Below are 13,886 nucleotides of genomic sequence, written 5' to 3'. Positions count from 1 at the left end.
ATCCTCGTGTTCGTCCAGAGTCCTTAAAAGATTTGGCAGAGTTTATCGTCACCGATGTTAAACTCAGCATAACATGCCACACTTTGTGGAGTAAGAGAACACGGATATATTCCGATTACCTTAAGATTTACCAAATGTTTATTCACACTCATTCTTTTACGTACCGGAGATACTAATTTTTGGTATTTCAATGTTTGTGAAAATTTAACAACACTTTGTGAAGAATAACTATAGTGCACCGAGTTATACTCCACCATAGCCTCACCGCCCCAGAATAACGCAAGTTAAACTCTTCTCTCATCCGTCATTATAGAAATGCTCAGAGGGAACTTCGTATAGGTTGATGAAGATAAATAGAAATATAAATAATGTTGGAAAAAAATGGCAAACTCGGTTCAAATTCACTCAAGAATGACTTCTTCACGAATGAAAATCCGACATAAGTAAGCAACTAAAACTGCCTTAGGCACATAAAAAATGTGTGTACTATAGGTTCTTTGTGGTATAATTTTCAGGGTTGTGATTCAAACATTCAGAAAATGATCAAAAAATCTGTCAGGATTTCATCGTCTTCGATGTTAAAATCAGCATAACAAGCAACCCCTTGCGGTGTAAGCGAACACAGATATCTTTTGGTTACCTTAAGATTCACCAAATATTTATTCACACTCATTCTTTTACGTACCAGAGATACTAATTTTTGGTATTTCAATGTCTGTGGTAATTTAACAACACTTTGTGGAGAATAACTATAGTGCACCAAGTTATACTCCACCACAGCCTCACCGCCCCAGTATAACACAAGCTAGACTCTTCGGTCATCCGTCATTGTAGAAATGCTCAGAGGGAACTTCGTATAGGTTGATTAAGATAAATAGAAATATAAATAATGTTGAAGAAAAATGGCAAACTCGGTTCAAATTCACTCAAGAATGACTTCTTCACGAATGAAAATCCAACTTAAGTAAGCAACTAAAACTGCCTTTGGCATATAAAAAATGTGTGTAGTATAGGTGCTTTGGTATAATTTTCAGATTTGTGATTCAAACCGTCAGAAAATGAGCATATGGTGCATGTTATTCATGCGCTATAATTGTATTTTATAGATATTATAGCACAATTACCTGGGCAATTATTTAGAAAGCCAGAAAATTTGTACTGTAGAAAGAAAATGTATATCGCATAAAATACATAGCGTTATATGTTCTTAGGCTAACAAACGGACGTTACATTTGGCCGTTAGCAAGATGTTGTATAGAGCATATATTTCATGCTCCCTTGTTTTCCCCTATTTTGATCGTTTGAATTCGATTAATCACTACTTTAGTTTCGGACTCTTGCTTCTCCCATCTAGAAGATGGTTCCTAGGACAAATTAAATTAAGACAAAAGAGTGTTGTCTAGGGGTGGGCATGAAACCCAAAAAATTGAATTCCGAATCGAACCGAATTAATTCGGTATTTCGGTATCAGTTTATTCGGTATTTTGATATAATTCGGTATTAATTTTTTGGTATTTCGATATTTTGGTACGGTTCTCGGTATTGAGGTTTCGATACTTCGGTATACTAAATATTTTAAGTAAACCTAGGTAGTAAAACTAAGCCCAAATAAAACTAAGCCCAAGTCCAACCCTTAAGCCCTAGCCAGTAAAACTAAGACATGTCCAACCGAACACTGAAAGTAAAAATGATCATCTTTGACATTACGAGTGGAATATCATTTCCATTGAATGTTGATCCTGGAATTATTACTCAGCCATCCTTGATGGATCTATTAGATTAGAGTGTAAAGATTCAATTATCTGCTTACACAATAAATAGAAGAACTTGTCTACAGTACTCTACGAACGAAATCAAAATTTATTAGCAAATCATTCACCATTTGAAGATATTATTTCTTTATTGTTATTACTAATAACGGCACCGAAACCGTACCGAAATCATACCGCACTAAACAAGAAAATACCGAACTAATTTGATACGGTATTACACAATTGATATACCGAATATCGAAGTATCGAACCGTAATTCTTAAATACCGTACCGAAGTACCGAACGCCCACCCCTAGTGTTGTCAACAAATAATCGTCAAGAATGTATAAAAATGAAACTGATATGACAATTATATCCTTCGAATAAAAAGATATCCTTCACACAATTTTGAACCCCATCCGAAACCCAAGCGCATTTTTATCCTCCAAAGTGAAATAACCAATTCCAATATAAAAATTGACTACTCAAATATACAAACCATTAATTATGTACTACATAGTAAATTTAGTCATGTAGGCTTCCTTTTCCCTTGTATTATATGTTGTCAAGTTTCCTTTCTTATAATGAAAATTTACTCAATTTTTTCTTAGTATTACTGAAAGTCTTTAGGAGGAAACAAAGGAGAAATATTCTCAAAGATACTTCGGAAAAATTGTCTCTATTTCTTTGTCTGCTATACATCTCTATGGAGAGGATTAGAGGAGAGGTTAGAGGGCAAAAGAAATACTATAAAATAAAATTTAAAAACTAAAAAGGAATGAAAAGGTGAAAAACTAAAAGTTTGGGGAAAAATAGCAATAATGGCCTGGCTCTAGCGATAAAAATTTATCCGCGCTCAAATATTTAGACCAAGCCAATAGTAGCTATAGTAAAAACTTCTTTTGTTATTCTTGACGAGGTCGCGCCACCCAAAGAGAGCTAAGAGCTCGAAGCCTATGGAAATATTCAGCAATTGCCAAAAAGCACCTCGCCGCTTGACGACTTGTCAAAATTTGATGCAGCCGATGAATTGTTTGGTGCCTCAAATTCTCAGCCTGTAAGTAAAAATAATCATTAATAAATTATTTTCTTTGGTCAATCACTTGTACTCCATATGTCTCAATCTTTGTATGATATTTCTTCCTTTTTCGTCTATAATACAAGAAGATGTTATTCATCAATATTTAGTACAATAACTCAACTTTAATACACAAAATGAGACAAGAGAGTATTAAATACGTAATTAAGTAAGAAGTCAATTCATGTTTGACTTTTTATGCTTTTATGTAAGATTTTTAAATCACCATAATTTTTAACAAAATAAGTAGCACCCTATGACTATTGAGACTCTGGTTGTTATTGATTTGATGGTTGAATTGACTTGAGAGCACGCTCGTAACATTTTATTATAAATTCAGAATGTGAAAGTATTTTTATTTTTTTGCAATTTTATTCCCTGCTGTGTTTGGTTGGTATAAAATTTATACCGCCAATCAAATACGGTATAAATTTAATCCCAGACTTAATCCAAGATATCTCATCTTATCCCATCAAATTTGGGATTATTTTATCTCACCTCTCATATGGTATAAATTAGTCCTGGGATTATAATCCCAAGATAATTTAGTCCGCGTACCAAACGACCCTAAGGCATGCTAGTTTCCTTATGCTATATGTTGGATATGAGCCGGGAAATCTGAAATTTTAATGTTATAGAACATGTACACAATAACCAGTGGCGGGACCACCTTATAGGAAGGGGTGTCAAATGATACCCCTTCGCGAAAAAAATATATTGTGTAGGTAGGTAAAAAAATAAATTATATGTATATATACTATGTATTGACTCCCCTTAATTTCCTGGTATGTTTACTTTTATATATTTTGACACTTCTTAACCAAAATTCTGGCTCCGCCACTTACCATAACTACTTCAATATTCATGAGAACTAGTAATGACTTGAAGAGAGTCGAGTTCATGACCCTGATGTAAATTTTTTGGAGAACTTTGATTCCCTTTTCTTTGCCACTCTTTCTAATAAAATCTAGAGTTATGATACGTGGATGTGTGCACTTTCAAATGTGTTTCTTAAAATGGTTTATGGTTATGGCTTTATACAATATGAACCATGAACTTATATTTTTGTATCCCTCGCCTATTTGGAAGCGTGATAAGTTGTACAAGATTGAGCTCGCGTTTGCTTTTGGACCGAAATTCATGCAAAATGACATTCAGAAAAATTATCTAAACACTCGCATTACTTGTTAGATAACTATAGAATAAATATTTTGATAGACATTACTTGGAACCAAATAAAAATGGTAACTAACCAAATATCATATATTGAAGTTTACTGATAGTGTAATTTTGTTTACATCTTTATTCTTTAGTGTATATAACTTAAATGGCATACTCTACGAATGGGTTTTAAGCTCCTGCTTGGGTATACATTGAATTCATTAAATGGGTGTGTGTGTGTGTGTGTATGGAATGAGCAGTGAGAGAGAATTGGTCATAGATGGAGTAGATTTTCCAACTAAAGTAGGAGTAGATATACATTTTCTTCTCCTCGCGCCCTACCAATCTATCACCATTACTTAGTGTGATATCTTATCTCATAAACATAATGCAAAAAGATTTATTTTAGCGCTAAATTCTGAAGAAATAAAAGATAACCTCGAGAAAGCACTATCCTTTGTGATATAATTAGAGGTTTAAACATATTAACACTAAAAATGCAAGAATTATCCGTATAATTTAATACTATGTTTTAGAAGATTGTCTATCTTATTTTTCGGGGACTAACTCCATCAATTATGGGCTGTTACCAGTAGCTACTTTTATGTAAATTGATAGTATAAAAAGCCTTTTATACTACCGGCATTCATAAGTTAAAACTTATAATAATGTAAGTTTTCACATACCTGTCTAAAAAAAACTTCAAGAGTGGAAAGTTTGTTGATTGCAAGGGCCATTTGGCCCATGTAGTTAGCCATGTTTTGAGGGCAATTAGCCAATGCATCAGAGACAAATGTGTCTGAAAGAGACTGATTCAGAGCTTCCAGCCCTTGTGAAAGTGCACTCTCAGCTTCTTGCGTTGATTGTTGCAACCCACAAATCCCCACAAATTGTTCTTCTGTTAATGGCTCAATCTGACTCAGGATAATCTAATCATGCATCATTAGAAACAACAAATTAACCAAGATTATCTTATCGGGATATACATAAAACTCCCAAATATATACATCTAATATTCACCCATAAAAATTACGGAAAATGAAGTAGTAACAAACATGTCTTTATGTACTTCTCTCATTTTTCTTAACTTGTTCCATCACCAACTAAGTTGGATATATATACATAGTCTTCTTTGCTGAAAAGCAGAAATGAGGAAAAACAAAGACAAAAGAAAGACAAGAAAGCACAGATTTATCTTAGGCAAACTAGCCAGGGTTTCAATGATTCTTTAGTAATATCGATTACGGTGTTTGTCTTCTTTTATTATCTCTCTTAATTTCTTATAATACAGTGTAAAGAACTTTATATTTGTATCTTTTACTGTAATTTTTTATATGCCTTTCAAATATTTTGAATGATTAATTGTTGTGACTTATAGCACTTTTTATGTAATTTTTAAATTTATTTAAAAAAATTAAGTATTCCATATCTGAATATACTGTCAAAATTAAGAAATTTAAATCATGTAAAGCAAAAAGTGTAACATAAATTGAAAAAGAGGGCATAGTTATTAAGTTATACTCCATTTGTTTTAATATTCAAGATAACTAGATGTTTTACTTATTATTGGCAGTCACAAGTAATTATTTTTAAGGTGATATGATGATATAAAAATTATTTTTAGACATACTTTGATGAGCTCGGATGGCCGGAAATCTCCCATCCAAATAGAACAGCGCTCGGCCGGAGTTTTCCACATGCCGGAAACAAGATGAAAGACGTCGGATTTTGCAAGCATGCTCTTGAGGTTCATAATCTGGTCGTAATGTGTCAAACAATTGTCGACATACATCCGAAGTTCGTTCTCCGGCAAATGTTCCTCCACAACTGCACTTCTAAGCTCGCAAATGAGACGATGATGTTCCTCCACCCACCTTGCGTACTCCATATCAAAAACCGCAGCATCTAAATCCATAACAAGTTGAAAAAAACATAAAGCTACAAATATGAATATCTGCTATCTATAGTATGACAGAAGTCATTTTCCATGAAAAATATACCGTGAAAAATATTTTTTGATGTTTGATTGATGAGTGCATGCACGGGAAATATGTTTATGAAAAATGTATATTAAAGATTGGCAATAATATTTAAAATATTTTGATGAAAATTTTGAATACTCCATCTGTTTCAATTTATGTGAACTCATTTGACTGGGCACGAAATTTAAGAAAAGAGAGAAGACTTTTGATCTTGTGGTGTAAAATGAGGCACATATATTTTGTGGCTATAAATCATTGTATAAAGGTAAATTGTTTTCAAATAAGGAAAGAGGTCATTCTTTTTAGCACGGACTAAAAAGGAAATAGGTTCACATAAATTGAAACAGGGAGTAATAAATATTAATAAAAATGTCTAAACATTAGTTAGAGTTACAAGTAACATGGAGTTAAAAATCAATTACTTGTTCGAGCCTTCAGTTACTGGTATGAACAAGAGAAAGATATTGAGAAATTTTAGCTTGGATCTTCGATCTCCTATGTTAGAGACGACATAGGGTTTATTTAGGGGGAAAATATGGTAGATTTTCGGGTTTGGGGAAGGGATTATAAAGAATCCACTTTTCGACTGTTGGAATCCTCCATGTCGGCAAAGAAATCAATCTTCACATATTTTTGTTTAAAGTCACGCTATATTACAAGTCAACAGTCTGTGTTTAATTGGCACACATGCGAGGATGTTCGCGTGCCTGATAGGAAAGAGCCAAACTTTACGTGTTTATGTAAAAATCGGTGTCAAGTTCCGTTGCCTGTTCATGTATTTGGCCTAAATTTAAAATAAATTTTTAGAAAAGACCATCGGCCACAAGTGAGGGAAAAGTTAATTTTCTTCATCTTAATAGTACAAAATTCTTTTCTTTTGTAACAGAACACCTAAAAATGACTTTCCCATAATAATGAAGATAACTTCTATTATACCAAACACTTTCCTAATTTATGGGATTCAAATTGTACCTGAGCTCATGCTGCCCCTATTAACAGGTAGGGCTTGGTCTCCTCCTAAAAGAGCATTACCCCCAAAATGGAATCCCTACAAATATTTGATTTTTCTTGGGGTCATATTAAATTTTTTGTTGTGAATATAGAAGCAACACCAAATGATTCTATGAATAAAAGATTTATAATAGGATGAGCTGGTAAGGGAAATTAAATTTTATTACTTGAGATCTGGCCCTTTGTAGTTCTTGTTCTAACTGGGCAAGCCTTACTCTACTTGACTCTAGCTGCTGAATATAAGCCTGCAATGGAAGAATAAATAGATGAAATAAATTTCCATAAATTAAACAATCGCTCAAAGATGACCCTCTTGTGTTTTAACTGTCAAACCAATATAATTAGTGAAAATAATTAAGCAAATGAATTACAGTACCTTTTTCCTAAGTCTGCTTTTCCTAGCTGCTTCCCTATTCTGAGCAAGTCTCCTCAATGTCTGAAGAGAAAAGCAATTAACTAAAATTGCCAAACACAAATATTCACATAGAAATTCAAAACAAGGAGATAAGCATAATATTGCAAATCACGAGAATGACTAGTGTTACGAGATCAATTATGAGGGGAATTCTCTGAAATTATCCCAAAAAATAAATAAATAACTCGTAGAGAAAAGACATATATTTTCTCAAAAGATTAGAAACCACAAGTCTTACCTTATGATCTGGTATTTTAGGTGCATCTTTCTCTGAACCTGAATTTAGACCCTTCCTGTTCCATTCTCGCTACCACCACCAATAAAAACTTTTTAGAGGAAATTAAATAAAAAGAGAGGAAAAGGAAAAAATTATAATTTATGCGACACTATTATTTTTAGAGAAGTTAATAAAGTTCTTATTTGATCCCCATCTTCATAAATAGTTTGCCTCTCGTACTTCAAAATCCAGCCACATAAACTGGAACGGCGGAGGGTAGTATTTTGCTAAAGAAGAAATCAATAAAACATACCTTAGCAACTTTTGGTTCAGGTCCAGAAGCTGCAGAAAGAACATCATTTTTAGAATTCGTTAACTCCATTATAGACGGCTGAGATGATTTCTGGGAACCACTAGAAACCAATCCAGTATTTGCCTACCATAATCAGAAAATAACAAGCCATTAGTTCTTAATTAGAAAACAGCATGAATATGAAACTAAATGTTATATTGGCTTTCTATGCACATATAAAAGTTAGACCATCTGTCCAAGTCTTGGTAGACAAAATTACTTATACTAGTAACAGGTAGGATATTTTTCGTGAAATTAGTTGAAGTACAGGCAAGCTGTTCCACTCCAATTATCAAAAAAATATTTAACTTGTTATCCATGTTTGATTTTGTATACCTTAGTTGATGATGGCTCAACATGCATGGGCTGTGATGGGAAAATGTTCAGAGTCGGTGGTCTCATCTCAGAATTATTTTCTGCAAATTATATAAAGGAAAAAAAATTGAAGTTAAAAGCTATAAAGATCATGAAATAGAGGAAAAAGAAAATATTTCATTTGTAAATTTTACTGTACAACCTGCTTTATGAATTCTTATATCTGAAAACATAAAGGAATAGAATAAAATCAAAAAGGGAGGAAACAATATATATCTTCCCTTATAATCAGAAAAAAAAAAACTTGCTTTTGATTCTGTGAGGAAGTGGTCAAAGGACGTACTATCAGATTTTAAATTTGCCGAATGTGCGTGAGAAAAATAATTGAGCTCGTACATTTAAAAGTATAATGAATTCAAGGGTAAAAAATGCAATCAAATTTAGAATTCTGAATCGCGCCGTTGAGAGAAGAAGAAAAATGAAAGGAAGGAGAGCTCACCTCTTAGATGGTTTGAAGAAGGATCTTGACCATCAAGGTAAAGGAAAAAGGCTTGATCTAGTTCACCTAAATCATAATTAGCTCCACCAGTATTAATGTCTTTGCTTCTGCTCGTGGATCAAAAACAATAATTAACTCAAGAGAAATATTGGAGAAATCAGATTTCTGTTGTATCCCTAATTTGAATTAATCAACAAAAAGAAAAAATATAAGTACTACATAAAGTTTCCTGGAATGACAGATGATGTAGAAGATGACTGCTGTAACATTCCAAAAGAAATCTGATGCTGAGAATTATGGAATAATAAATGTTGCTGATGATCACTGCCAAAAGAAATCTGATTATCACTTTCAAGCCCCATTTTTTATAATTATTAAAACTGATAGCTTTCTCCTACACAGCTATTTATAAAATTGCGACCTCCCGAGTTCTTTATAGAGAGTTGTCTTGCTGTTCTAATATAGGTACGTCGTTTTACTCACTACATATATATAGAGATAAAATCTAAGACAGCTAGCACCAGTCGGTGAGAATACTAATTTTTGTGAAGAGAGGATAAGGAAATGAAGAATTGAATGCTAAAGAAGCAAACGGACAAAGTTAATTTAAGCTTTTAGCTAGTGAAGAAGAAGAAGAAGACGACTTTCTTTGAATACAAAAAAGAAAATATTTTCTTTTTCAGATAAAGCGGTAGGTCTTGAAGGATATCCAGAGTTTCAGCATCTCTCTCTCTCTAAAAAAAATTGTTCCAAGTCAAGTTTGGGCTCTATGGAAACGGACGTTTTTTGAGCTTCCTTGTTCGACTATCTCATTGTTGCATATTGTGAATTGACCTTTTTGCCCTTTCTCTTCGTGGTTATTATATTACATTAACATTTCATGCAGCTTTTTGAACTAATACGCAGAAGTTGAATATATGAGTATGGCATCGACTTACTGTAAGTACAATTTATAATACCCAACACAATGGCATAGATCAAGAACATTTAAAAAACAAATTAGCCGATATAACAATAACAACAACAATTTAATTGTAATGCTGCAAGTGGGTCTGGGGAGAATAGTGTGTACGCAGACTTTAATCGTACCTTGTGAAGATAGAGAGACAATTCCGAGAGACCCTCGACCCAGAAAAGTATAGTCACAATATAATTGAAAAGAAATACATCAATGGACAAGGCATGTAAAAAAAACAGTAGCAAAGAGCAGTATCAACAGCATGATAATAAGACAATCAACTATAACGACCCGACCGGTCATTTTGAGCATTTGCACTTCACTCGTAGTTTGAGAGCATGTGTAGCTCCGTATGATGTATTATGACTTATCTGAATCGTCGGTTTTGGTTTTCAGGTTACTCGGAAGTGATTTGAAAGAATGAATTTCATGTTTGAAACTTTAAGTTGGAAGAGTTGACTTAGTTTGACTTTTATGTATTTGACCCCAAAACAGAGTTTTGATGGTTCTGTTAGGTCCGGATGGTGATTTTGGACTCAGACGTATGCCCTGATTTACATTTGGATAATTCTAGAAGGATTCGCCTCTAATTGGCGAAAGTTGAAAACTTGAAGGTTTGGAAGGTTCATAAGTTTGACCGAGAGTTGACTTTGAGGATATCAGATTCGAATTAGTTGACTTTGGAATAGCTTTGTCATGTCATTTGGGACTTGTGTGCAAAATTTGAGTTCATTCCGGGTTGATTTGATATGTTTCGGCGCGGGTTTTGGAAGTTGAAAGTTGAAAGTTCATTTAGGTTTGATTTGAAGTGTGATTCGTCGTTTAGGTGTTATACATGATTTGAGGCCTCAAATAGGTTCGTGTTAGGTTATGGGACTTGTTGGTATATTCGAACGGGGTCCCGAGGGGCTTGGGTGAGTTGCGGACGTATTTCGGATCATTTTCCTTCATTTTGGCCTTGTTGGTTCCTACTGGTATCTAGTGCACCAAGTCTTCTTCGCTATCGCAAAGTTAGAGGTGCGATCGCGTAGATGAAAAATCTGGAATTGAGTAGTTCTTTCTTCACGTTCGTAAGTAGAAGTATGCGTTCCCGTTAGTTTCTGGAGATTGGGCATCGCGTTCGATAAGAGCCATTACATTCGCATAGGGCTGAGCTGAGAGCTGGAGTTGGGAGCTTCTCCATCGCGTTTGCGTATAAGGGAACGCGGTCGCGGAGTGTGGGTACCTGTGTGCTTTGCGTTTGCATGACTAGATTCGCGATCGTGTTGCATATTTGTGGACGCAGTGTAGGTTATTCATCACGAAGGTTGTTCCGCGATCGCGGTTCATTAATTTGCCCAGTGATTAAAAAGTGCTATATTTCGGAGGTTTCGACCATTTTTGCATATTTGGAGCTATGGAGTTCGGATTGATGCGATGTTTTAGGCGATTTTCACCATATAGATTGCAGTAAGTGTTCTCTACTCAGTTTTATTTATATTTCATGAATCTATCTTCATTTTTAGCATTTGGTTGATGATTTCTAAAGATAAAGTTGGGGGATTTTGACTAAAGTTTCATAGAGCGAATTCTGGAGTTTTGAACATTGATTCGGAGTAGGATTTGAGTGAAATTAGTATTGTTGGACTCGTAATTAAATGGGTTATCAGCTTTTTGTGAGTTTTTTCGGGTTCCGAGGTGTGGGCCCAAGTTTGACTTTTTGGTTGACTTTGGGCTTTTGATTAAAGATTTGACCTTTATCACTTGAAATTGTTTCCTTGGGCTTCATTTGATGTATTTGAGTTGATTTTGGCTAGTTTCGAGCCGTTCGGCGGTCGGTACATGCGAGATGGCATATTTGGAGCATCGTTTGGCTTGCTCGGTATTAGATTTGGCTTGTTCGAGGTAAATAACATTTCTAAATTTGGTGCTGAGGGTATAAATCCCTGAATATACGTGTTATATATTTGGTGTGAGGTAACGCACAAGCAAGGTGACGGGCGTGTAGGTGTGCATCGTGTGAATTATTGCTCGGTTAATTTTGTGATACTGTGTAGTTACTTAATCTTGTCTTTATCCAAAAAATTTCTACGTGATAGAGTAATAGAGATGTGATCCATGTTAGAAACCATGTTTAGGCTATATGTTTATTCTGTTGAGGGCCCACTGAAGTCATTTCAGTTGTTAAGATACTTTCTTAAATTGCAATTACATACTCAGTCATATCCATTCATTTGCATATCATATCTCAGTTTATGTTATCATTTGTTGTCACAAGATGTTATCATTGTTTGGGCTGATTGGCATGAGATTTTTGAGCCCGAGAGACTGGAGAGATTGATGACTGAGGTGGGGCCTGAGAGTCATGTTGTGAGTGAGATATGTGAATTGGGTTGCACGCCGGAACATGCCTTATGGCTATATATGGATCGGGTTGCAGGCCTTATGGCTATATGTGGATCGGGTTGCACACCGCAATAAGCCTTATGGCTATATGTGGATCGGGATGCATGCCACAATAGGTTATATTAGTGCTTGGATAGGATCTGCCCCTCCGGAGTCTGCACACCTACAACGAGCGTAATTACTGTTGATTCATGATGGGATCGGGCTGCGCGTCGCAACAGGTACCGTACAGTGTTGAGGATTGAGTGTGTTGAGTAATTGAGCGTGAGGAGTGGGAGTGTGAGACTGTGATATTGAGTACTCTGAGAGTGTGAGTACATGAGTTCATCACTGTGACGCATTGCATCTGACATGCATACTTGACATACAGGCATAGAAATGCATTTTTTCCTCATGCTGTATTATATTGCGTCATTCATGACTTCACATACTCATTGACATGTAGGCATAGAGATATATTTTTCTCATGCCATTTCAACATGAAACATACTATATCTATTGTTGAAAGTTTTTGGGAAAAATCAAAGCTTTCTGACTTACTCATATTTTGGTGATTTCGGTGAAGGATTTGGGTTTTACTATTATACTTGAAAAGCATGCCTATTTTTCCATAACTGTGAACGAGTTGAGCATCACATCTTTGAGTTGTTTCTTGTACTACTTTCATTATATTTTTGTGAGTGATGTTGGCTATTGGTGTTGGACTCTGACCATTTACCCAAGCTTGTCACTACTTTCATCCTAAGGTTAGGTTTGTTACTTATTGAGTACATGGGGTCGGTTGTACTCATACTACACTTCTTCACCTTGCGTGCAGATTTTGGATGTTGATGTCGCTATTTATGGCGGGAGCTAGCATTGAATACGTACTTGTGTTTCGGTTTTAGCTACCTCTTGCTCATAGTAACTTTAGACCTATGAAAATCTGCTAATTACATTTCAAATAGATGATATATTTTATTTCATACCAGTTTTGTAAATTCTAAATCTTAGAAACTCATGATTTGTACTATTAGTCCTTGGAAAATGTATAAAGATTCAGTTATTTTATCATTTATTTGTCTCAATAAATCTCATTTGAATTGATTTATTATTAACTGGCTTACCTAGCGGGTTGGATTAGGTGCCATCATGGCTAGTTGGATTTTGGGTCGTGACAAATTGGTATCAGAGCTCTAGGCTTATTGGTTCTACCAGTCATGAGTAAGTGTATTGTAGAGTCTTGCGGATCGGTATGATGACATCCATACCTATCTTCGAGAGGCTAGAGGGCATTTAGGATAAACTTCCCATCTTTCTTTCCTTATTGTGCGGCATTGATTCAGCTTGAAGCGTAACTCTTTGAATTCTTTCCACGCATTCATATGCATATGTGAGCGCTCGATATCAGCTGTGCATCGGCATCTTGTGATTCCATGGATGATGTCCAAGATGTGATTTTTGTTTGCTGATGATGGGCCAGTCTGAAGGACTTAAGGCCGGGTTTTGACTGTAGCTCGAGCATGGGGATTTCGGGTGAGTGAGCACGTGCTTTTGGACTTATAAGTCCGACAGTGTCCCTATTAGTGGAATTTGTGGCTCGATGAGTGGTTGGATGACCATATGATGAGTATGATGTGACTGCGGGATGTGTTCGGATGGTTTGAATGTGACGGTAAGATTTTTCTTGGGATGTGAAAAGGACTATTGGGTGCTTGATTTATGTCTTGATATGACATATAGTCTCGAGTTATGAGTGTGTTGGAAGATTTTTCATGTTGT

The 13,886-nt window shown here is 35.1% G+C and overlaps 1 protein-coding gene across 1 annotated transcript; it reads right to left on the bottom strand.

Moving 5' to 3' along the window:
* Positions 1 to 2,497: 2,497 nt before the first annotated feature.
* On the bottom strand, positions 2,498 to 9,549 carry LOC107813365 (bZIP transcription factor TGA10-like). Its single transcript, XM_016638625.2, has 11 exons — positions 9,002 to 9,549; positions 8,783 to 8,889; positions 8,305 to 8,384; positions 7,930 to 8,052; positions 7,638 to 7,706; positions 7,361 to 7,420; positions 7,152 to 7,229; positions 6,946 to 7,021; positions 5,622 to 5,896; positions 4,678 to 4,920; positions 2,498 to 2,807 (listed from the first exon to the last, which is right to left on the bottom strand). Exons 1-11 carry the CDS (start codon positions 9,142 to 9,144, stop codon positions 2,658 to 2,660), a joined length of 1,404 nt encoding a protein of 467 aa, XP_016494111.1. The 5' UTR covers positions 9,145 to 9,549; the 3' UTR covers positions 2,498 to 2,657.
* Positions 9,550 to 13,886: the final 4,337 nt, after the last annotated feature.

This window comes from Nicotiana tabacum, chromosome 15 (assembly GCF_000715075.1).
Source record: "Nicotiana tabacum cultivar K326 chromosome 15, ASM71507v2, whole genome shotgun sequence".
Taxonomy (NCBI): domain Eukaryota; kingdom Viridiplantae; phylum Streptophyta; class Magnoliopsida; order Solanales; family Solanaceae; genus Nicotiana; species Nicotiana tabacum.
The sequence above is the reverse complement of the archived record's forward strand: the minus strand, read 5'-3'. Positions and strand labels throughout refer to the sequence as shown.